This window comes from Scyliorhinus canicula, chromosome 5 (assembly GCF_902713615.1).
Source record: "Scyliorhinus canicula chromosome 5, sScyCan1.1, whole genome shotgun sequence".
In the NCBI taxonomy this organism is placed as follows: Eukaryota; Metazoa; Chordata; class Chondrichthyes; order Carcharhiniformes; family Scyliorhinidae; genus Scyliorhinus; species Scyliorhinus canicula.
In genome coordinates this window covers 120,275,171-120,300,577 of record NC_052150.1, presented here as the reverse complement: position 1 = coordinate 120,300,577, position 25,407 = coordinate 120,275,171, and the positions used below count along the sequence as shown (strand labels likewise).

The window sequence follows — 25,407 nt, the reverse complement described above, 5'->3', positions numbered from 1 at the left end:
ATTTGTAATTTGAGCCCCCGCCATTAAACGGTCGGTGTACAATCGTTACTGGCGCGCAGGTAATGAAACAGTTTAGGCATCAAAACGCCGAGGCGCTTTATAGAACTATATTAAAGCTGCATGGGTTGTGACAAGGGAGCAACGTGAACTCTTGGGGAAAGGGCGTGGAGCTCACATTGTCATCCTTTCATTTCACTCTTCCCATTGAAATAAGTGTCGAAGTTTCCACTAAATCCACTGGAAGTTAATGACTGCCCAGCAGTTGGCACAAACACTCGCTCTTTCCGATGCAAGTTACTGAGACAATCGTGAACCTTGCAGCCGAAAAGATCTAATTTGTGCCCAAAAGCAAACTATTGAAATGTTCTGTCTACGAGTTCACTGACAAACTTGCTTCGCCCCCCCCCCCCCCCCCTCCCCGCCCCGCAATAGCTCTGCTATGTTAGTGCTGGCAGCTTGCTGACACGGTGGCCATCAAAGTGGGGGCAGATATTAAATACCCCAGGACAGCTCGCGGAGACTGACCCGAGAAAGCAGAGGGCTGGATCTAATTAAGTGTTTCTGCATTCGTCATTGCAATGATGCTGTGCCAGTATTTCTCTGGCAGGCTGGACACATTGGAACATGCTCCTCCAATGGATCTGTTGGGGTTGATAGCATTGGGCCGTAGGGTTTCTATTGGTTGAGGGGATGTCCTGACACGCAGACAGGGATCCTCCTGTACTATAAGAAGGGTACATCACACTGAAGATACGGCAGGAGGGGTCTGTAAAGTCTGGAGTTATCATCACCTCTGTTTTATGCTTGCTGGGTAAAAAGGCTGGGCTATTTTTCACAAGGAGTCTGCATGTCTAACATTTAGACATGCTCAGCTTTGTGGATACACGGATTGTGTTGCTGCTTGCAGTAACGACGTTCGTTGCAAGAGGCCAATATGAAGATGAATGTAAGTGCCCCTTTTAAATCTGACAATATAATGTATATGTTTGTTTGGAGTCTGCTGCCCAGTAAGATAAAGCATAGCAGATTCTTTCAGAAACCCTAAGTTCAAACTTATCAAAAAGTATAGCAGGGAAACAAGAAAAATAAAGTTTAAAATCATATTTTGTAACCCGCTATGAACCAATAATTTGCAAGGAACAACCTCTTAAGTAAGGCAAAACAATAGCAAAGGATTCGTCAGGCGCACCTTGCTAATTCCGTAAAATATATCCAGAAATATTTGCTTAGTATTACTGTGTATTTAAGTATTTTAGAGGTGCAGTCGCACAAGCGTTGAACTTTTTACTGAAAACAAGTTTTTAATTATGTTCCATCGTTAAACTGGGCGCCACTTTTACATTATTCTGTTCATTGAGGCCCAGATGATACAAAAATCTGTGATTAATTTTAAATACAAAAAGAAACAGTAAATAGGCAAGTATCTAGTCTGGGGGGTGTCTTTTAAAATTGTTATAAGTTATGTTTTCCATGACAAATGCTGGCTGGGCTGGCGGTGGGGGGGGACTTCGCGCGCGATGTCGCCACCTCGCGGTAGCCTTTTCACTCGAATTCGGCGCCTTGCCTCATTGTTCTGTCCGGACAGACTAGTGAAGATCGGCTCACTGTATTTTAGAAATCTTTTTAAATTAAGGGTATCTGTTGTAATTTCTGATATATTTGGTATAGGTGTATAGTGGGCCAGGATGCTGCCGGAGCTCTATGTTCCGTGCGCCTGGGGGTTTTGTTTGTTGGAATGCCGCTGGCCGCCCTGATGTTGCTCTTTGCGGGGAAAGGCTGAGAAGGTGCCCACAATGAAGGGAGGGCGGTTTCTGAAACCTTCAATTCACTGGTGGTAAACCCAGAGAGGGCGTGGTCCTTTTGAGTAGGCGAGTAAGTGGAAATGTGGGAGAGGTCAGCAGGTTTGATCACTGACAGGAATTAAGATACATCTGCGGAACCTCGGTTCAGCTCCCCCCCCCCAAAAAAAATTACACAGCCGCGGTACATAAGTGATGATTCTTTTCTAATTAATATCAAATGCTTTTAGATCGTTTAACGTATTTGTCAGATTATATACATCGCCTACAATGTGATTTACATATATATATATGCCTGCAACGTATAGATGTAGATTGACCACACCTCCCTGTATCCCACACATACACACACACACATATAGACAGTGCAAAGATCCCTGAACTTTGGAGCCTCCTACTGGTAATTCGAAGTAGGTTCCGATTTGGCCGTGGCGAAAGCTGGGCTCAGAAATTGTCTTCATTTCACAAAAGTAACGAGTACAGTTAAGAGAGATAAATGCAACATTACAATTTAATTTGATTTTTGACATTTTTCACAGGAGCCATTCTTTCCATTTTATTTTTTTTTAGGAATTTCTTGCACGGCAGTTCTAATTTTTGGGCACAGTAATTTTTTGGGGGGGCATCTTTTTTGGGGTGCTGCAAAGATAACCTTCAACTGTGCCAGGCGGCTGGGTTGTTTTGCACATCACAAAGTGATATTATTAAACTACCTATTAGAGTTATATTAATTTGCAACAACTGGAAGTGCAAAAAAGCAAATTACTGTGGATGCTGGAATCTGGAACAAAAGAGAAAATGCTGGAAAATCTCAGCAAGTCTGGCAGCATCTGTAGGGAGAGAAAAGAGCTAACGTTTCGAGTCCGATGACTCTTTGTCAAGTGCTTTGACAGTGATCGGACTCAAAACGTTAGCTCTTTTCTCTCCCTACAGATGCTGCCAGACTTGCTGAGATTTTCCAGCATTTTCTCTTTCGAACTGGAAGTGCAAACCTATCTGTGCTTAACTTGTATTCATGTAAGGGCAAATGAATAATCAAGTATTTCTATCTCAATGTTACATGACCAGTGTTATTATCATCATTCTAAACATGGTAGAAACACTTTTTAAATATCAGCCCATCTATCGTTGTTACAATTATATATTATCTAGTTTTATATTCCGATATCATTGCCAAATATATTGCCAAGCAAATATACACAGTAAAATGCCAAGCAAGGCCGTACTGTTGAGCCTTTTTAAAGAATAGCTTGGCTTCAGTGCATTGAAATCATTTGTATATATACATGATTTGTGGTCTGTGGCCACTTGCCATCATCTCCATGTTGCAGCAGATCGAGTTAACATTGTTGGGTGAATGAAAGTGCAGGAAATTAAGAGCAAGGAGGTGTTGAAACCTCAGCTTGTTGGCAAGTTTTGTGTGCCAGCAGCCTAATAGTATCATTGGAGAGTCGGCAAGGTGTCTCCAAAGTCATAGGAAGGAAATGTCGCTAGTGTCATCCTTGATCCTAACACCACTAGCCTTAGTTGGTCCTCCAGACCATGCACTTTTCTATGTCCTGCTTTCATCTGCGTCATTGGACTGTTAGAGTTGATATATAACTCGACTCCAAACTGAAAGCTGATAAGATAATTAACTACCTTAAAGAGATTTACACATTTGTTCTTCATGTATAAATACTGTAAACAATTGTACTAATCGAATGCAGCAGCAATTAATAAGGATAAACAATGATTAAGGCATCCATTTAAATCTCTTTCACATCTTAATAGTACGTATTTAATGATTAATGTACAGTGAACAATATAAAACATTTGCTTCACTAAAACTGGCGTTTAAGAGAATCTTTAACAATATATTTTTAAAAATTTCTTTGGGTATTCCTGAAAGCAAAGAGATTTCATGGCAGCTTTAAAGTGAAGTTTTTAATTGAACTTTATTTGTACTCACTAATTCCAAGATCAAGTTTAATATGCATCATGTAATTAATTACTGATAAATAATAGGATTAGATAGGAATGATTTTTAAAATAAATACCCAAAAAAACCTCTCTGCAAACTTGCCGCAAGGCATACCGGTGATTGATACAGGGACAATAATGGACATCTGTCTCATTCCCCTTCAGCTGAAGATGAGTTTCTCATGTAACTTACAGAGATTATCTCTATTCTTGTCTGGATACTACATTAATGAGAACTAACAAAACACTATTTGCTGCTGTATCCAGTTCAGATGAGGAAGGGGATAAATAAGTCATACCCTTGAGCTGGTATGTTTGGTTTATTATTATGAGTTCCTAAAACAGTCCAAAGAAGAATCACTGCATGTGATAGTAAAGTAACATCAGGTATTGTACTTTTGTTCTTAATTCCAGCATAACAAGATAGGATAAATGTTTTGTTTAGCTCAATTAGTAATAAGAATTCTATGTGAACTTCGGTTAGATAGTCTCAACCTTGTTGTCAAAATGCAAAGAGCACAATTGGTGTATTTTTCCAAAGCTTTGATGCTTGATGCCTGCAATATGTTCTATTTATCTATGAATACAAAATTCAGCATTAAAATGCAATGTTGCATTTTTTTAAATACTTATGATTCTAAGACATAATTTATCACAATTATGAAGTGCATTCATTACTAACAGTTAAATTAAATTTTGGCATATTTTGCGTTGTAAACTTCTCTGAAACACCTTGGGACATTTTATTACGTTAAAGGCACTATATAAATATAATCTGTGCCTATGGCTTGGAATTTAGGCACAGCGTAGTTCTACTGTGGTCTGATCATTACTGAAAATATTTCTGGTGATAAATGTCTTCATCAATGTAAGGGAGACATTTTTATTTACTGAACCAGAATCTTCATTTTTATTCTACATATTTTGAAAAGCATCACAGGCATCCTTTCAAATATGGGAGAACATTTTACTGTTATTTTTAAGAAAAAACACATATCAAGTGTATGTATGCCATTACAATTCACTGCAAATAATGAACAGACCAAATATTCTGTCATTTTCACTATAATTATATATTGACTAATACTTTATACGACTGTCAGCCAGGGAAGGTTTACACAAGGACACAATGATGTTTTATATATGGAGTGTTGCTTGTGCACAATATAATCTACAGTTACATATGTCATGAATTCATAACTAAGATCTTATTTTCTACTCTCTTTCCGCAGATGTATATGGAAGTGACGTAAGTATTGACAATCATTATGCTGTTACTGTTAAAAATTCCATTGTATTTTGGTTTTGTCCGGATATGATAATTAAATATTTTTGTTTTCTCTTCCTTGTTGCAGACCTACCAAGACTTAACGGTATGCGCCATTACATTTATTTTCTTAGTGTGACTGTGAACTCTGTGGCATGGCGTATGTCTACAAACTACTGACATACAAATACAGTGAGACATGCAGTGAAACAACCTTCTATCATCTCAACCTATTCCCAGCAGACATTTGACCACACTTCAATACTAATTGGACTTCAGACACGAGAAGAACATTTCACCTATCCATTAGAAATTGCCACGTTAATGCAGAATATAAGCACAATCCACAAGCCATGCTTATTACATTGCTCATGGTGTTCATCATACTTTATATATTTCACTCGTGAGTTACACATATCCACACTCTTACGGCATAGATAATATTCAGTTATTGTTGTCAAGTTGTTTGCATCGTGTGTCCACCAACTTGATAAAAACAAAGATGACACAAAAAATTAAAATACAAAAGTTCAGCATCCTTATAGACATTGACGTTGATGTCCCGCTAATATTTCAGGTGTGCTGCATGTGTGGTATAACAGCTGAATTCAATTTGTCCCATTTCTTTCTTCCTCTTTAACTTCACATCCATCACTCTTTGGATATTCATTCATGGGATGTGGGCACCATCCACAAGGCAAGCACTTATTGCACATCCCTAGTTGCCCTTGAGAGGGTGGTGGTGAGCCACCTTCTTGAACACAACTGAATGTTTGCAGACTATTTCAGGGGCAGTTAAGAATCAAGCACATTTTGAAAGCTGACCCAGGATATCAGCAGCACTGAAGTTCTGTTCAATTATCACAAAGATTTAAAGTCCGATGCTTACATGCTTTTGTCACTTCACATTTCCATGCAACATTTCTCAGTGAGCAGCAGTCATCTTACATCCCTTCTCCAGTTTTGATTGCATGAAAATCTGAAGCTCATATATTTATCTGAATGCATTTTAAGGATTGACATAGCACACCAAATCAAGAGGCTCTGAATCAGAATGTAGTTGATGAGCAAAGCTGATAGGCTGCATAATCTTTCTCTATTCCTTCTATATATGTTCTGGTGTATTAAGCCAATGGCCTGGAATAAGCATTTGGCTGCTTGGCTTCTGCAAATCAAGCATAAAAAGAACTACATTATCACACTCATCCTGTTTGCCTACATTTAATTAGGCAGCTTCTCATTCTGTCACTTTCCACTGTATCTTCACACACTGACTGAGCGAGAGAATGGGAAAAGTTGAAAAGGGAGGTTGGAAGCAGCACTCTAATGTAAAATGTGTGTTTTTATTCAGGTGAAGGAAACAAGTCTGCTAAAAAATGGCATTGTCTCTGAATGTCTTTCAATATGCAACATTTTCAGCATATACAACTTTACATATATATTATATTATAAAATAATGACCCAGGCTTGATTTTAACATATTTATGTTAATTCTCTTTCCCAGTCTCCCTGAGCATTTTTTTTATTGCCTTCATGGAATGTGGGCATCGCTGGCTGGGCCAGCATTTGTGCCCATCCCTAATTGCAATTGAACTGATTGACTTACTAGGTCATTTCAGAGGACATTTAAGAGATACCACATAGCTGTGGATCTGGAGTCATGTGTAGGTTAGACCTGTTAAGGACAGTAGATTTCCTTCCCTAAAGGACATTGGTGAATCAGGTGGGGTTTTACAACAATCAACAATGGTCATCATTTGACTTGACTTTTTCATTCCAGAATTAATATTGAATTCAAATGTCACCATCTACCATGGTGGGATTCAAACCCAGGTCCCCAGAGCATTACTGTAGATCTCTGGACAATACCACTATGCTATCACTTCCTCAATCCTTTGAAATCTTTTGCAAAACACTTTTGCATCTTCTGCAGGTCTAGTGTCAGCCTTGGTTCAGCGGTCGCATTTCTGCCTCCAAAGCAAAAGGTTGTAAGTTAAAGCTCCAATCCCGAGGATTGAGCACATGAACCTCAAAGTAGTGCTGAAGGAGTGCTGGACTGTCAAAAATACTATCTTTTGAACAATATTAAACTTAGGCCCATCTGCCTTCCCCGATGAACATAAAAGATACTTTGGGATTGTCAAGGAAAATTTGAGGAATTCCCCTGGTGTTTTAGCCAACATTTATCTGTCAACTAATATCAGCAAAAATTGACTTGATCTGATCATTAATTTTGCTACTGCTTGTGGGATTTTGCAATGCACAAAGTGATTGCCAAGTTTCCCTACATTGATCATACAATGGCAATTATATTTCAAAAGTGGTTCATTGACTGTGAAGTGCTTCGGGATGCCTCGAGATCATGAAATTATTATAAATGCAAGTACTTCTTTCCATCTATCTTCTTAAGCGTACCTATGATAGGATCCTATCATGCATAAATCGAGTGGAAGTGTAATGTATCAATCTTGTAATCATTTGAAACTACGTTACAGCTTGTTATATCTAACTTGATTAAAATATTTATGTTTTTAGGGACCACAAGGACCCCCTGGCAATCGCGGTCCATCAGGAGACAGGGTATTTATGCTTACATTAGATGAGTTTACACCAACTGGATTTTTTCTGAATTAAAATTTTAATTGAACCTGTTTGGAGATAATGGTGTTGCCATAGAATATTTTCAGATTTTTTTTCTAGTATTGCCTTCTGTTTAGAATATTGAATTGATTAAATTTATATTTTTAGTAACTGAGAAGAAGCTGGTGGTAAATGAACATAGCGTTATTTAACTGTTGTCAAATTTCTGCTCAAGGCAGCATATCACTCCCAGTACAGTCCTTGCTGGGAGAACTAACCAACCCAGGTCCTGCTTTGGGCCGGCTTTTATCTTAGTTCATAACAAGCCCCAGATGGGTGGCCTCTGGCCCCTATCTGGGGAACCCATTCTCCATGATTGCCACAGGGAGATCAATGATGGTTTCCACTCGTGGGGGGTTATGACAATATTAATTAAAATTAAAATTGATAGTCATACTATCTTCATTAAATTTTCAAATCTAAACATTTTCTTTTTTAACAAATTGCCAATGGTACATAGTCATAATTTACATTCTTTCTGTGAAAGGGCCCTCAAGGACAAGACGGAAATGATGGATCACCAGGAACACCAGGCCTTCCAGGACCATCAGGCCCCCCTGGCGTTGTAAGTTATAATGAAAATATAGTTGATTCTATTCATTATTAGACCAATAATTTAGGCCAACCTCAGTTGCCACTAATTAGTATACATAACTACTACTAAGTAACAAAAGTCCATCTCTCATTGTTCTCCCTTCCACCAATAACAATAAGAAACATACTGAGTATATTCACTCCTGCAGTTGTTTTTTCTGTGCAGTTAGCATAGTCAAATCACATGGTTAATGACAGCTATTTTTAATGAAAAAAACTGGGCTGCATTTACAATTATGCAGTGCCTTATCCAGACACCAACTCTTGAGTCTTCTAATGTCAGAGGATAATGTAAAGTAGGAGCACCACAACCAAACCCAACCCTACATTTACCCAATTTACATACAGACATATCTTCCTAGCTGGAGGAGATGGGAGGTGAATGCAGTGAGGGAAGAGGGGGCTGGGGTCACAAGTTACTGAAAATAAACTAGAATGTAATTGTTTCTTTCCTTGGTTAACCTGCAGTTGGTGGAACTATTTTGTGTGCTTACCCCATTGTCACCTTCGCTGAGTTCGACACAGCCCAGGAATTGAAAGTGGGGCCGGGAGTTTCTGGTCCCTTCAGCGGCAGGACTGGAAATTCCCACCCAAGGTCAATGGACTTTGGGCTGTTTTGCCAGACTTTCTATCCTGTCCATGACAGATCCCGTCCTGCTGTGGATGGGGCACAAAGTTCCGGCATGGGACCTTTGTACTCCAAATAACAACAGTATGGTATCATTTACATGCAAGCCTGTTTTTCTATTTTGAATCATAACAATTGAAAATGTAAAGATTGTCGATATGGAAATTAAGAAAATAAATAAATACATTTTTTAAAAATCTTTATTGTCACAAGTAGGCTTACATTAACACTGCAATGAAGTTACTGTGAAAATCCCCCAGTCGCCACATTCCGGCGCCTATTCGGGTACACTGAGGAAGAATTCAGAACAGTGATGAATGTAAACATATTGTTTAATTTTTCTGTCCCATTTTATTTATTTATTTTAAAAATACATTTTAAGTACTCAATTCATTTTGTCCAATTAAGGGGCAATTTAGCGTGGCCAATCTAGCTACACTGCACATCTTTGGGTTTTGGGGGCGAAGCCCATGCAAAAATGGGGTGAATGTGCAAACGCCACACAGACAGTGACCCAGAGCCGGGATCGAACCTGGGACCTCGGCGTCGTGAGGCAAAAGAGCTAACCCACTGCGCCACCGTGCTGCCTATGTCCCTTTTTATTAACTCATTCACACTCTTGTCCTTGTAGACAAATGGTTAATTAGGATGTTAGCTTTATGCTATGAAAGAGTTTTGTGTAGATTGTATTTTATTCTTTCATGGGATATGGGCATCACTGGTTGGACCAGCATTTATTGCCCATCCGAATTGTCCTTAAGAAGATGGTGGTGAGCTGCCTTCTTGAACCACTGCAGTCCATCCACAGTGGTATTAGGTAGGGAATTCTAGGATTTTGACTCAAAAAAAGTAAAGGAACAGCAATATATTTCCAACTCCAACTTGTGGGAAAATATGCAGGTGGTGATGTCCACATGCTGTCCTTGTCCAATTTAGGCAGTAGAGATTGTGAATTTGGAAGATGCTGTTGAAGGAGCCTTGGTAAGTTGCTGCAATGCATCTTGTAGATGGTATATCTAATAAGGACACAGGGAGTCCACACAGAGTAAAATAAAGAACTAAAATGTATTTACAATATGGAATATACACTGCCCAGTAGGTGCCCACCAGGTTCTTGTTTTCTGGTCGATGCCTTACTGGCTAACCTTTCATACAAAGGTTAATAGAGTGCCCCCAACCCTAGCGGACGAGCTCGTACTCCACTGGGCTCACGGGGAAGATTATCACTCCCACCCCGTAAGTCTGTGCAGGATATTACTGTACGCACTGCTACTACTGTTTGTCAGTGATGAAGGGAGACAATAAGGGTGGTTACTATTATTTATCTATCTATTGAGGGGCAGCAGGGTAGCATGGTGGTTATCTAAGGGGGCAGCAGGGTAGCATGGTGGTTAGCATAAATGCTTCACAGCTCCAGGGTCCCAGGTTCGATTCCCGGCTGGGTCACTGTCTGTGTGGAGTCTGCACGTCCTCCCCCTGTGTGCGTGGGTTTCCTCCGGGTGCTCCGGTTTCCTCCCACAGTCCAAAGATGTGCGGGTTAGGTGGATTGGCCATGCTAAATTGCCCGTAGTGTCCTAATAAAAGTAAGGTTAAGGGGGGGTTGTTGGGTTACGGGTATAGGGTGGATACGTGGGTTGAGTAGGGTGATCATGGCTCGGCACAACATTGAGGGCCGAAGGGCCTGTTCTGTGCTGTACTGTTCTATGTTCTATGTTCTATCTGTACATATATGCATATATGTGTTTGCAACATTCTTTAATCAATGTGAACTTCTGTTAAGAAATATTTCTGTGACTACTTATAATTTAATGATGAGTTAGGGCCTCTCTTAAAGTAAAATGTATCTTTTTTTTCAGAGCTTTGCTGCTCAGTACATTAAACGGGATGATTTGACACCAGGAATCTTGGTATGCATTTACAACCCCTTTTTCAATCATTTCACAGCACAGTATGTTAAATTTCATGATCCTGCTCTCCCAAAGTGGAAGCCACATTTGAAAAGATAAAGTGACAAGATTGTAACTGTGATTTTTCAGCTTACATTTTCAGCAAGTGTGACTGATCACTGAGACTGTAGGATTACATAAATAGCCTGTACATCATTCTGTACCTGAAAGTTCTTACTTGCTTTAAGTGTCCTGAAAATGAATCATGTATTATTTGAAAACATTACTTAAAACAAAACTGAAACCAGTTTGGAAGAGAGCAAGTGATAAAAAATTGTTTTTTTATAAGAAAAAGTTGGAAACACCAAAATATATGGCTGAATGGTTGAATTTAAGACTTTGAAGTTGTTACTCTATCTTGTTATTACCAAGAACATAGTTGCCCCCTGTTGTATCTAGGAACTGCCAGTTGTTCTATATAATTAAGTCACTTGAAGATGTTGGTTTTGTGTCAGGGAACATTTCAGTATGAACTACTCCCCAGACTATTTATTTCAAGGTGCAAAGAAAAGGCCTTCAAACGATGTCATCACTTTTACTATGGTATCTTCCCAGCATGCTTATTCACCATTTTGTACTGCACTCATATTGAGTGCCACTCCATGTAGCTAGTCCAATGATATGGGTTACAGAATGTTTCCAGGAACAGCTCCATATTATAACACAAAATTTAGAATTTGAAACAAGTTGGATACTAATTCAGTGGTTCCTGAGCAAAGAAAATATTGGATATTCACAGCTCTGTATACAAGAAGAAATCCAAATTGCAGGTTTCCACTGATTTAAAATGTAATAATAAATTTTGTATTCATTTTTTTTTCTGACATTATATCGGTGATAACAGTGTTTTGTAAATTCTCTCGAAGCACTTAAAATATAATAAACCCTGTAATTCCCCTCCAAAACAGGGCAGAAGGCAAAGGCCAATAAGGAATATATTGAGTATTTTCTCTCTTGTTTTTGTCTGGTAAGGTTAGTTTAGTAGAATTATGTAATTTAAACCTAAACTTGTCAATTGTGAATAAATCGCTGGCAAAATAAAGATTTAGAAAGGTGACCATGAATGAAAATAACTAATGTAGCTTGCTCTCGCGCCGTTGGGGGAAGATTTGTTTCTATTCCCTTCTTGCAACAGTGAAAAATTATAATTAGAAAACAGCTAAAACATTTTCCTTTGTCCCTTTATTTTGATCAGTTCCCTTTTAACATGCACATTTCTTTTGAAATACACGTAACATTGTGAGCTTGGGTTAGTTGGCAGCTGTGTCTGTCAGAACGTTTGAGATCAATTTTGTTATTTCAGCCAAAATCTATCTAAGTTTAGATCTGGTGCAATTGCATTGTTGAACTTCAGGTGAGCCATCTGCATGTTCCGATGGTTCAGTCAGATTTCATAGCACTATTTAAAGAACAGAGTACCCTCCCAGTGTCTGGGCCAACACTCTCTCTGATCCAACATGGCCAAAAACGGATAAGCTGATTATTCATCTCACTATTTGGTGAGAATAATTGCCCGTGACTTTTATCCATATAAAAACCCACTGCACTCTAGTAACTCATTGTGAGGATTTCCGAGTCACTTGTGAGGCATGATAAAGCCCAATATAAATCTAAATCTTGATATTTATCTATAATTGGTAGAAAATTAAATGTATAAACATAGGTCAAATTGTTTGAAAAATAAACAGGTAAAAATACCGTCAGCATATAGGAAGAAACTGTGGGTGCTGGAAATCTGAAATAAAAAATGTTGGCAGCAGCCAATCTGGCAGCAGCCGTGGAGAGAGAAACAAGTTAACATTTGAAGTCTGTGATCTTTCATCAGAATCCTTGGCAGGATTTCGGCCATGCCCGCCCAGCGAGCGTAAAGTCCTGCCCAAGGTCTCCTGATCCCCGCCCTTGGCGATCTTGCGATGGGCGTGGTCGAAAAATCCAGTTGCCTATCTTTGAAATGCTTTCAATTTAGTTAAATGATCACCTAATGTCAAATTCACTGTGGAATACATTTCTGTTCAGTGTCATCGGTTTATGAAGACTTACCTCTAAAGACAGTCAAAATCAGAACAGTATCAATTATTTGTAAGTCATCATCAATCACGCCAATCTTATCTGCCTTGTACAATTCTGGTTACCACACTACCAGAAGAATGTGGATGCTTTGGAGAGGGTACAGAAGAGGTATACCAGGATGTTGCCTAGTCTGGAGAGTATTAGCTATGAGGAGAATCTGGGTAAACTTGGATTGTTTTCACTGGAACAACAGGTTGAGAGGAGACCTGATCGAAGTTTACAAAATTATGAGTGGCATGAACAGAGTGGATAGTCAGAAGCTTTTTCCCAGGGTGAAAAATTTCTCGGGGATATAGGTTTATGGTGCGAGAGGCAAAGTGTAGAGGACATGTGCAAGGGAAGTTGTTTTACCCAGAGGATGGTGAGTGCTGGAACTCGCTGCTGGAGAGGTGGTGGAAACAGGTATGATTGTGACATTTAAGAAGAATCTTGACAAATACATGAATAGGATGGAAATAGAGGGATACAGACTCTTGAAGGTTTTAGTTTAGACAGGCATCATGATTGATGCAGACTTGGAGAGCCACAGTGAATTGGAAGGGTCTGTTCCTGGCTTTACTGTTCTTTGTCTCCAACTATATTGTACTTATGTTTCGAGAGATTGTCTTGCTACTTTAATATTGATTAGCATTTTGTGCACTAATTCCAATATGATCCTTTTTTTTCAGGGACCAATGGGACCACCTGGCCCACAAGGAGGCTCTGGTGCTCCTGTAAGTTTTACAACTTTTTGATATTTCTTTCTTGCCCATTTATCATTGAAACTATGCAACACATTGTACTACCTCCATTTGAAATGACCATGTTTAACGATCAATTTAGAAACCCCAGACTTAAAAAAACTTGAATCAAATGCATGTCTTCATTTCCAGGGTTCTCCTGGCTCCCCAGGAAATCCAGGCGTTTCAGGTGAAGCCGGTGGATCTGTAAGTACACTTTGAATCAGCTGTTTCATTTTGTTGCATCTTAAGTAATTTGTGAATCTTTGATTTCATAATGATTTTAATTATCTTTTTGTCTCTTTATTCACTAGGGTCCAGGCGGTCCTCGAGGTCCTCAAGGTGTACCTGGAAAACCTGGTGAAGATGTAAGCATTGATTATGAAGGAGTAGACTAGGAACCGTGACAGTATTTTTAAATGTTATCAGCTCCTTGAATCACAACTTTATGCATCAATCAGATAACGTCACTCATTGGGGCGCCCTACATTGAACCTCAACCTATCTGAAATTGGTTGTCAATCACTTTTTGATGCCAAGCAAAGGCAATATCTAGAGAAAATAAATTAGAGTTAAGTTATGAATAATTGAAGGTAATGTTTACAAACTAGAGCTGGGTAACTGGATAATGAACTGAAATTGAGAAATAATGAACTGAAATTGAGAAATTCAGACACCTCCTCACTATGTCAGGATTTGTTGAATTCCAAGTGCAAACTTGAAGTGAGTGAATATATAGGCAGAAAATATTTCTGAACCACCAGAGTTTAGAAATTAGTCCTGTCACAGTGATTTTTCTCTATACTAAACAACATACTTCAAAGAATTATCTAAAGTTATCAAGTTCGGCTGGATCTTTGGCTTGGAGTTAGTCCCATAAATAGCCATCTGCAACCACTTGTGTTTCCTTTTCCCTTTGTACCAAAGGTAGTGAGCTTGGACGAGAGTGTAAGGAAGGGTCAAGGTGATTCAGAATAAGATAGATTGCCAGTATTACCAAACACATACATATGATTGAGAAGCATCTGACTTCTTCAAATCTCATCAAAGAACAAATTAATTAATGTTGCAGGTGAAATTGGTGTCTGCCATAAGTACAAATTGGCAGCTAATTTTTCATTGTGCCTGATCTTCTTTGCACCAAAGTTTCCAGAATGATAGTTCAGCTTCTTTTTGGTGACTCATTTTCTGGTCTCACTATTATTACTTGTACCTGGTTTGTAATTTAAAAACATCTTGGCAATATTTTTACAAGTCAATGGAAAATAAAAAGTGACATGCTGAAAAATCAGCTGGCGATTCACTACAGGCAGTTTGGTACTGCTGATGTAGACCGACGTCACCCCCCCCCGATTAACATCCCTACTTTTGACATATTTGTCCAAAAGTCTAAGTAAACCTTCCCTTGTGTTACCCTGACCAAGAGGATAGCTAGTCACCTGTTGCCAGTGCCAGTTGGTTTCTGTAACTGGCATAATGCTCAAAAGTACATGCTGAATTCAAAGCAGCTTCCCCATTATGGGGAATGACCTTAGTCCATCTCTGCAAATGGGTCTGGGTGAAATCAGAAGTAACACAGAGGCAAATTTGAGCCCTATCTGTCCAGGGTCTGGTTTTAGCAATCCCCTCAATATGCGTCCAAAAAAAAGGTGAATTCAACTATCACTTGATCCACCAGGTTGGATTTTATTTATTTTGGTATACGGTATTGAAAATCTATTTATCTGATGAATATTAAACAATTTGGAAATTCATAATGTAAAATATCAACATATATCAATTGTTCATAACTGACAAATTGTTGTTATGTGGAGTTCACAAAGCAAATTAGGGGAATTTTAAATAAGTCTACAAAAACAAGATTAGCATGTTGATTGTATGAATTCAGTAAGAAGTCTTACAACACCAGGTTAAGGTCCAACATGTTTGTTTTGTTGCTCATTCTGGTGAGTGTGCTTGACACTCAATTAGCTCTGTTTTATTTCTTAGCTCTAGAGTTGCCAGGTATCCTTATGATACCGCCACGAGGTTCAAGTTCAGATCAATGACTCAATACACCAGTTATTAAGGTTCAATCAAACACGTTTATTATTTACACAGTAGATCGATACTCATGCAACTAATACTAGCGGACTAAACTATTCCTACCACTACAAGCCAATACTTATCTTCGATAAGGGAACCCACTAGATCAGGGAACAATGGCCTCTTGTTCTGTCCTGAGACTGCAGGCTTCCCAGTTGGTACGGGCTAAGGGGTCAGGAGTGTCTATTCTCGTAGCGAGCGTTGGTTGGAAGGGCAGCATGGTAGCATTGTGGAAAGCACAACTGCTTCACAGCTTCAGGGTCCCAGGTTCGATTCCGGCTTGGGTCACTGTCTGTGCGGAGTCTGCACATCCTCCCTGTGTGTGCGTGGGTTTCCTCCGGGTGCTCCGGTTTCCTCCCACAGTCCAAAGATGTGCAGGTTAGGTGGATTGGCCATGATAAATTGCCCTTAGTGTCCAAAATTGCCCTTAGTGTTGGGTGGGGTTACTGGGTTATGGGGATAGGGTGGAGGTGTTGACCTTGGGTGGGGTGCTCTTTCCAGGAGCCGGAGCATACTCGATGGGCCGGATGGCCTCCTTCTGCACTGTAAATTCTATGATAATGTACCAGAAGTAAATACATGAACTATATATTTCAGCAGATAGAACCATGTCTCACATACCTGAATAACAATATAATCTACCTTATATAAATATATGTGCATCGCTTCTTTAATTGATGCTCTATTAATACTACAAATTTTGCCTTTTCTCTAACAGGGTTCAAATGGCAAACCTGGCAAATCTGGTGACCGTGGTATTACTGGATCTCAGGTAAGAGATAGCAGTGTGAAGCTTATATCTGGTCTTGTGCTATCTCAGCAGAAGGCACTGATCTTTCAGCTGAATGCAAATATTCATTTTATACTTTCTTTACTAAACAGCTATAACAACAATGCCAGGTCATTCCATTTTGATGATTCCGTTCTTTCCCTTGTTTCCTTTTCATAGGGTGCTCGTGGTTTCCCAGGAACCCCTGGGCTCTCTGGCAGGAAAGGACACCGAGTGAGTTCAACATTTTAAATTTGATACTTTTGATATCTTTTTTCTACTGCAGTAAATAATTAGTGCTACATGTTTAACTGACATTTTTCATTATCTTTTACTTCATGATAGGGTTTCAATGGTTTGGATGGAATCAAGGGAGATCAGGGTGCCGGTGGTGAAAAGGTAAGAAATATACAGTCATGAACATATTACAGAATGAGCTGTAAAACATTAGTTGGGGAGCATGTTATTCATAGGGTAAACAAATAAATGATACAAATCAAATGCTAGCTGTTTCACCACATTGTTAAGAGATGGGAAACTATTTAGAGGTTATGAAACTGGGTAAACGGGACAAAAAACAGAAAATACTGTACAATGTCAGCCGGTCTGACGCCATCTGTGGAGAGAAGAGGGTGTTTTGAGTCTGGATGACTCTTTGTCAAAGCTCAGGGGAAATATTTCAGTAGATATTCAGGTTCACCATAAAAACAACAAAATAGTTCTCCAACAGATATGCCAGATGTTGCTTCTGACATAATTCTCTGGCTTCCCGGCCTCATTAGTCAACAGTGGGTAGCCAAGTAGAGGAAAATGTTGCACTCCTTCCACCCCCCCACCCACCCAGTTTCTTACCCATGGTGGATCGGTCCTCCACTAGGGCAAGAGACCAGAATTGAACAGGAGGTGCCCTGGCACTGGACTAGGAGCCATCAAAACCTCCTATCAATAGCCCCAGTATGGTGGGGTTTCCCGTGCACAACATCCCCCTGAAAACTGTGCTAATGCTTGACTTTTAATGTTTCACACTGCTCCACTCTGAGGTACCCTCAAAGTCTCCTGCCTTCCTCAGTAATACCCACCTCTCCCAGTGTGGCCATCAGCTAGACCTTATTGAGGCCTTCTGACTGGACCTCCCTCTTCCCTGGCTTGCCCATCATGCTTAATTGGGTGGGATTTCGAGAAGTGACTTCTTAATTTGTTGCCTGCAGAAAGATTGTGATCAATGTCCTGTCACGGTCACATTTGGGTTCCCCGAATTGAGGATGACTTTGAGATCATGGAAATTCAGCCCTCTGTTTTAATGGTTTTTGTTGGATAACTTGATGTTATACAGATAGGAACATTCCACAAGAACCACAAATGTGCTTTCATCTCTGAAGTTTCAAAATTTGCATGTCATGATTCCATTGAACAACCCTCAATGATTGGAAGTTTAACAATGAACATGGCAGACAATGAGGGTCTGATATTGCTTCTATTTTGACAACCTGACAATCTGAAGAAGCTGAAACAGAATACAAGTACACTCCATAACATTTTTCTCTGCTTTTGTTTGATAAGGGTAAATCTTCTTTTTCTCCCCCACCCTTATTTTTATCAGGCCTTATTGGTTGAAGCCCAGAGCAAAACATGAAAAGATTGCTACAGTATAGTATAACAGGGCAGATAAATTCACATTGATATGCTTCAGTCTTATGAAGGTGATGGTATACACATTTGCAGCATGCCAAATTGCATGTGCGAATTCTCTACACCTTTATATCTTGTTATTATCTTGCAACTGACGTAGATGGAAGAATGTTATTACCATTTAACATCACCTTGTCAGCATTCTCTTCCTCAAGCTAGTCAGGAAATGATGTACAGTCCTACTCATCTTGATTTAAAGTTGCATGCTTCAAATAAAATGACAATTTAACTATTTAGTATTGCCTTTACAATTTACTCTGCTATTTGTATTACATTTTCCAAATTATTATATATTTTGAATCTTTCCATCAAAATATAACTGACTTTTATCGTGATTAGCCTGGGCATGGACTACCTCTGCTACTACACATGAGCATTTAGCAATCTCTAAGCTATAAACAGAGCTTATTTCATTTATCATTGGAGCAGTTTTTCCACTGCTTTCAGAACAGTGAGCATTTCTCACTGTCCAGAAGAGAGTCGAGGTGAAGCTAAGTTTCCTTTCATTATGCTTGTTTCACACTGGCCAAGATATCAGGCGCTGAGGTATTTTGTACAAATTAAACAATAAGCCGCGGGATTCTCCGCTGGCGACATCCTTCGCTTTGCCGGCAGCACACCCACACTTGCGGGTTTCCCGATGGTGTGTGGTGGCCGCAATGGGAAACCCCATTGGCCGGCTTAGGAACGGAGAATTGCGCTGTTGGCGGGGGCACGCCATGCCGGCAAATAGGGCTCATTTATCCCGCCCAAGAATCCTGCCCAAGGTCTTTGTTTCAAGGTAAGGTTAGGAAGTATTACTCATTCAGGTTTCATTGCTTCATATGCTGTCTTGCGTTTTTAAAACGGCAACAAGTAAAATTAATATTGGTTTCATATTTTTTTTCCAGGGTGAAGTTGGTAACGCTGGACAAAATGGCAGTCCTGGACTTACGGTATGTGTTACATCATTCAAAATATAAAAATAGTACTAATAATATACTGCATAATCTTTACCGATAATGTTATACACCATTTCATATAAAGCATTTGAAAATACATTCACTGAGCCAAAATAAGCATACTTCTTTTGTTAACAGGGTTCTCGTGGTAGCACAGGTGAAAGAGGCCGTGGAGGACCTGCTGGCTCAGCTGTGAGTTTCAAGCTTTTAACATTTTCTCAGTTCCATTTATTGATGCTTCTATCATGGAACCTCACTAAACAAGAGGCAGACCAGACAGCTTGGTTTTGTGATTCACAGCCCTCCTAATTCTTTACTTATTAATTGACAAATCTGCCTTCATATCGAATGAGGTCCTGCTTTAAGGTGACCATTAATATTTTTGAACATTGTGAAACATATGCCATTAAAATAGATTTCTGAAATGAATTTTTTAAATATTGTGAATGATTAAGTGTTTTGTCTATTTGTAATGCTATATTGTAATCTATCCTAACATTTCCATGAAAGCTTTTATTTCAATGTTTATGCTTATTATCAATTTGATGCCTATTGATAGTGTGTCTTGCAAGATTGAGCATTGAAGTTTCAGTAAATTTATTAATGCAACTTTTGTGTTTCCTTTAAGGGTGCCCGTGGCAGTGATGGTATGACTGGACCTGCCGGCCCTCCTGTAAGTATGCACTTTGCATATTATTAATTAAAACTTAATCAATCATTAAATCAGCAAATGCGCACTTATTTACAATTTATAAGGGTGCTTCAGCAACCCAATATTGGAGTGTCACAGCAACATATAATGTAGCTAGTTGATGACTCCGGTGCGTAGCCCAAATACAGATGTGCAGCGTTTTTACAATGAAAGCCACGCCGTCTCCTAAAATATAATTGAGCACATTTCTGTTGCCCGGACCCCTCCAATAGAGTCCTCGACAATTGTGGTGTCAAAATTTGTGATAGCCTGCTGCATGCTGCACAACTTTGCTATTATGAGGCCAAAGAGCTTGTCGCCAGCTAGATAGTGTCAGTTGAGGCGCAGAACAATGAGGAGGAAGACCAGGAGAACGAGGAAGGAAGGGAGAAGAGGACCCAACAATGCAGTCAATTGCTGCACAGGCAATCTGTCATTGACTTATCTGAGTGCGATATTAGTAACTGCAACCCAGTTCCCCATTCACTAGTTTGACCTCTCTGTCAGTGACCATCACAGTGTTCACTGGCCACAATGATAGACTAAAAGTCATCGCAAAAGACACCAAATTTAAAATCATAAAGCATACAAAAGTTAACTAATCTCCCATGTGCAAACCCTTAGTGCCTATCTTCTGTGTGCCTTTGCCTCTCCAGCAGTAGAATTTTATGCCATCTGGAATTCTATGGTCCTGTCAAAGTTAATGTAGTTTTGAACAGATCACCACATTTTACAGCCGGTTGGCTTTCACGGTGGCAAATGACCTTGCAGGACTCCCTCAAGCAACTCTTGGCCTTAAGGGCCTAGCTGCAGACTGCAATACCTCAGATGGATGGAAGCAAGGGATAAAAGCAAATTACTGCGGATGCTGGAATCTGAAACAAAAGAGAAAATGCTGGAAAATCTCAGCAGGTCCGGCAGCATCTGTAGGGAGAGAAAAGAGCTAACATTTCGAGTCCAATGACTCTTTGTCAGATGGATGGCATCAGTCTGAGCTGTCTGGCCGACAGGGAATGCAGGGCCACTGGTGGAATGTTAGAAATTAGATAATGAATGCTGTCATCCTGATAGAGGAGACCAGGGCCAGGATTCTCCCCTACCCGGCGGGGCGGTGGGTCCTGGCGTGATGGAATGGTGTGAACCACTCTGGCATCGGGCCGCCCCAAAGGTGCGGAAGCCTCCGCACCTTTAGGGGCCAAGCCCTCACTTTGAGGGACTAGGCCCACGCCGGAGTGGTTGGCGCTCCGTCGGCTGGCGTGGACGGCTTTGGCGCCACGCCAGTCGGGACTTCGCCAGCCGGCATAAGTCTGCGCATGCGCCGGAGCGCCAGTGGCTGATGACGTCATCCCTGTGCAGGGGAGGGGGTCACTTCCGCCTCCGCCATGGTGAAGACCATGGCGAAGGCGGAAGGAAAATAGTGCCCCCACAGCACAGGCCCGCCCGCCGATCGATGGGCCCCGATCGCGGGCCAGGCCACCGTGGGGGCACCGCCCGGGGCCAGATCGCCCTGCGCCCCCCCCAGGACCCCGGAGCCCGCTCGCGCCGCCTGTTCCCGCCGGTATGGTAGGTGGTTTGATCCACGCCGGCGGGAGAGGCTTGACAGCGGCGGGACTTCGGCCCATCGCGGGCAGGAGAATCGCCGGGGGGAGGGGGGGGCGCCGACTGGCGCGGAGCGATTCCCGCCTCCACCGAATCTCTGGTGGCGGAGAATTCGGGACACAGCGGGGGCTGGATTGACGCCGGCCCCCGGCGATTCTCCGACCCGGCGGGGGGTCGGAGAATCCCGCCCCAGGTTTGTGCTTCCTGGAGTCATTGCCACTCTCTGTGCCAATACCTCAGAAATCCTAGTACAGTAAGAGAACAGGCTGCTGAACTACTGTGAGATTCTGAAAACTCCTTTGAACATTGTAGTCTACAGACTTTAAAACAGCAAGCTGATCTTGCATGACCCCACACTGAGTGTTCACTACAGCACCCAGACATTGGGTGGCTGCTGCTTCTGCTGCACTGGAAGTTGTGTCATTAACCATCAGTTGCTGCATTATGGTTGAGTCCACAAGAATTCTTAAGGAGTTGACAACAGTTTCATGCTGGAAATGATGAGCTTCCAGCTCTGTGTCAAGCCTTATGTCAAATTAGTGCTGGACTCCTTCATGCTTCTTGACATTGACCACAGGGCTTCTGATGGATTTACAATGCACCAAGCATTTTGATGTGTAAGCCGAATTAACATGCATCTGTAGACTGGCCTATTAAAATACTCATCTGAGTCCTTGGCAGTGGAACTTGTCTGCACCGCAACCTTCAGTGCGCTGACACCTGTGTTCTCCTTCTTCCCCCTCTGCACGTCCCACATGCCCAGTATCATACCACATGCTACTCTTTTCTTGGTGTTCTTCCAGTACCTGGCCAAGCTGCAATTAGAATCATAAAATCCCTACAATGCAGAAGGAGGCCATTTAGCTTGTCGAATCTGCACTGACCTTTCAAAAGACCACCCTACCTAGGCCCAATCCCCCACCCTAATTCCTGCAACCTCACCCTAAAGGGTCATTTAGTATAGCCAATCCACCTAACCTGCATATCTTTGAACTGTGGGAGGAAACCAGAGCACCCGGAGGAAATCCAAACAAACATACGGGGAGAAAGTACAAACTCCACCCAGACAGTCACCCAAGGTCGAAATTGAATCCGGGCCCCCGGTGCTGTGAGGCAGCAGTGCTACCAACTGTGCCACCGTGCTGCCCCATTTATAATGCAATGATAGCATTTTAATCAAAAAACACTTCCTGGTCATTAGGAGGCAACTGGCAGCATAACACATAATACCTCATACCTCCCATTTTATCCCGCCCTGGATCAGGAATGCTGAGAAAACATGAATGTCGCCTGGCCGATTGCCCTTGTGGGCCATGTTAAAATTAGGGTCAATTGCATTCTTAATGGGCTTAATTGCCCATTCAATTGTCAGCGGGCACATTCAACTCTTTCACATGCCCCGCTGACTGAAATAACGCACAAGGGCACCATGACGTTGGGCATGTGCCCAAATTCTTCCTGCGAGTTCAGGATGAGCGCGCACCCACTCAAGCTCTGAAAAATTCTGGCCATAGTAAATTGTAGTGTAAAAGGAGCACAAAAAAGCAAGCCATTAATATTTGCAATTTTTTTTTTCTTAGGGACCCAATGGTGCAACTGGTCCCCCAGGCTTCCCAGGCAGTCCTGGATTCAAGGTAACATTTGTAATTTTTTTAAATATCAAAATGTAAATGCAGTACAATACAATTTTAAAGTGAACATATAATATCAAAAAAATGTAATTTGCAGTTTGGTATATTCTTGTATTTTTATGATCCTTTGGTCTCTCACCATTAGAAATTATGAGATAAGCTATTTACCAAATTATTGCAACCTGTCATTATTCATTATCGCATAATTGAAAAATGCAATGATTCCCATTCAAAAAACCCAGTTGCAACACAGGTGTTTCACAGTCGACCGCACTAATTGCTTAGTTGCTTGAATATAATTCTACACAAACCCAAACATTAAACCTTTTGTTACACAAATGACAAACTTATTGTATTCAATATTATATCAAAGTAAGTATTGCATAATCTTGAAAAATTACAGAATTACTCTAACTTTTCAAACTCTAGATAAAGCAGTGCAAACAAGAATAATCATTGAGTTAATTTTATCTTTGTGGTGCCATGTAGGAGCCATTATGACTTAGGTTCCCACAAACCGAAGGCTAGAATAGTTGGTAGCTATAACTAGGCACCTATTTATTACCTGGATTTCTTAACTGTAGCCTATTATTTGTTATGCTTCCTATTTGAACTAAGTTAATTGTCAGGACTATCGTAATACATTCTGCCAACAAGAAAAATGTTGCATCCGTACGTATTTCAGACAGTAAATTAATATGCCATCAAAATGAACCTATTAATTATTTAGTGTAGTCTTTGCAGAATGGTGTCTTTCTAAGACTGTGAAAGTCATGCTTTGGTTTTGATCTGTTAGCACTTTAGAACTGCCTTTAGTCAAAGAAGTGTATATATTATTTGATTTATTTGTGGGTATGAAGAAAATGAAAAGTAATATGTTCTTTTCTACTCTAATAGCAACCTACAATTAGACCCAACAAATTGACTATAAAATATCATTTAGTTTATATCACTGAGCAAAGTCAAAAGCACACCTACTTAATAATTAGGTTAGATTTTGAAATGGAACGTATAAAAACTCAGTTGTTTGGTTGTTAAAAAGCCAAAAATGTTCTCCAAAAACTGAATGTAAATAAGAACAATAAAGTTATAATTTATTTATCCTAGCATCAAAAGATGTTGAATTAAATATCGTCTCTTTGCTGTACATCAGTTGAAATTATTCAATGGTATTTGATTATTTTTAGATAGGATCTACTGCAGCTACAAATCAATTTGTTGCAACATCCTCATAAATATAAGAAAATTAAAAATAATTTGAATTCAAACAGTGCATTGATAAACAAAGTTAGACTTTCTCAGTTTGTAATGTTAGGTGATCATGTGTTCGCTGAAAAGATTATAAAGCAAGTTTATTTGTGCCAGATGTGTTTAGTGCTGTATTCATGAACTTTTAGCACCTCAATAAGTACAGCATATGTGTGATAACAATCTATATTGAATGTATAAGTTGATTTTCTTTTATTTCCATATAACATAGGGTGAACTTGGACCAGTTGGTGCTCGTGGTCCAACTGGTGCTCAGGGCACTAGAGGTGAACCAGGTGCTGTAGGTATAGGTGGACCAGTAGGCCTTTCCGTAAGTACTCCGGGTGACAATATCATTGTTACATCTTGAGATATGATTTTACCTGGCTGAACAAATGGCAACTACTATATTCATTATTTTATTCCAATCCTAGGGTAATGCTGGTGCAAATGGTCTAACTGGACCTAAGGGTGTAATGGTAAGTATATACGGCACACCTATTTCGTACTTTCAAAAGCAACCTCATTGATAAATCTACTTTTATTTTAAAATAAAAAATGTTTGTCTTGTGCTTTTTCTTTTACATAGGGAGTTCCAGGTGTTGCAGGTGCCCCTGGTTTTCCAGGGCCACGTGGTCTCGCTGGCCAACACGGAGCAGTTGGTCCTGCAGGTCTTCGGGGGCTCTCTGTAAGTAACAAGTATAATCCTATAGTAAAACAATTGCTATAAATAATCCCTTCATCAGTTGTAATAATGGCATTTTACTAAAGTTCTAACTTGAAATTCTAAGAATATTTCCCTTTCCTAAATTCTCCATACAGGGTGATCCAGGTGTTCCAGGAGTCAAGGGTGAGACCGGTTCCAAAGGCGACCGTGTAAGTACTTTGCAATAGACATGAATTTATATTTTAATTGTGTAATTTATTTCCTATTTTTGATTGCAATTGCCCATGTCTTTACCATTTTTGCTTCAAAACCAGGGTGATGTGGGCCCCGCAGGTGCCCCTGGTTCAGCTGGTGAAGAAGGCAAGAAAGGTCCTCGTGGTGAACATGGTTTGCAGGGACTTACTGGAACGTCTGGTGAAAGGGTAAGATTAATTTTAAATCATAAGAATTACATTGATAGAT

The 25,407-nt window shown here is 40.3% G+C and overlaps 1 protein-coding gene across 2 annotated transcripts in view; it reads left to right on the top strand.

Annotated features, from left to right (window-relative positions):
• Positions 1-736: 736 nt before the first annotated feature.
• col1a2 (collagen, type I, alpha 2) overlaps positions 737-25,407 on the top strand; it is a 59,257-nt gene continuing 34,586 nt past the window's right edge. For both annotated transcript variants that reach the window (XM_038797562.1, XM_038797561.1), the window contains exons 1-21: positions 737-946; positions 4,994-5,010; positions 5,117-5,134; positions 7,564-7,608; positions 8,156-8,233; positions 10,747-10,797; positions 13,575-13,619; positions 13,779-13,832; positions 13,940-13,993; positions 16,429-16,482; positions 16,660-16,713; positions 16,825-16,878; positions 19,059-19,103; positions 19,248-19,301; positions 19,738-19,782; positions 22,980-23,033; positions 24,511-24,609; positions 24,713-24,757; positions 24,868-24,966; positions 25,101-25,154; positions 25,260-25,367. In XM_038797562.1, coding sequence (XP_038653490.1) covers positions 865-946; positions 4,994-5,010; positions 5,117-5,134; positions 7,564-7,608; positions 8,156-8,233; positions 10,747-10,797; positions 13,575-13,619; positions 13,779-13,832; positions 13,940-13,993; positions 16,429-16,482; positions 16,660-16,713; positions 16,825-16,878; positions 19,059-19,103; positions 19,248-19,301; positions 19,738-19,782; positions 22,980-23,033; positions 24,511-24,609; positions 24,713-24,757; positions 24,868-24,966; positions 25,101-25,154; positions 25,260-25,367 — 1,209 coding nt within the window. In that variant the 5' untranslated portion in view covers positions 737-864. The remainder of the gene's footprint in view (positions 947-4,993; positions 5,011-5,116; positions 5,135-7,563; positions 7,609-8,155; positions 8,234-10,746; positions 10,798-13,574; positions 13,620-13,778; positions 13,833-13,939; positions 13,994-16,428; positions 16,483-16,659; positions 16,714-16,824; positions 16,879-19,058; positions 19,104-19,247; positions 19,302-19,737; positions 19,783-22,979; positions 23,034-24,510; positions 24,610-24,712; positions 24,758-24,867; positions 24,967-25,100; positions 25,155-25,259; positions 25,368-25,407) is intronic.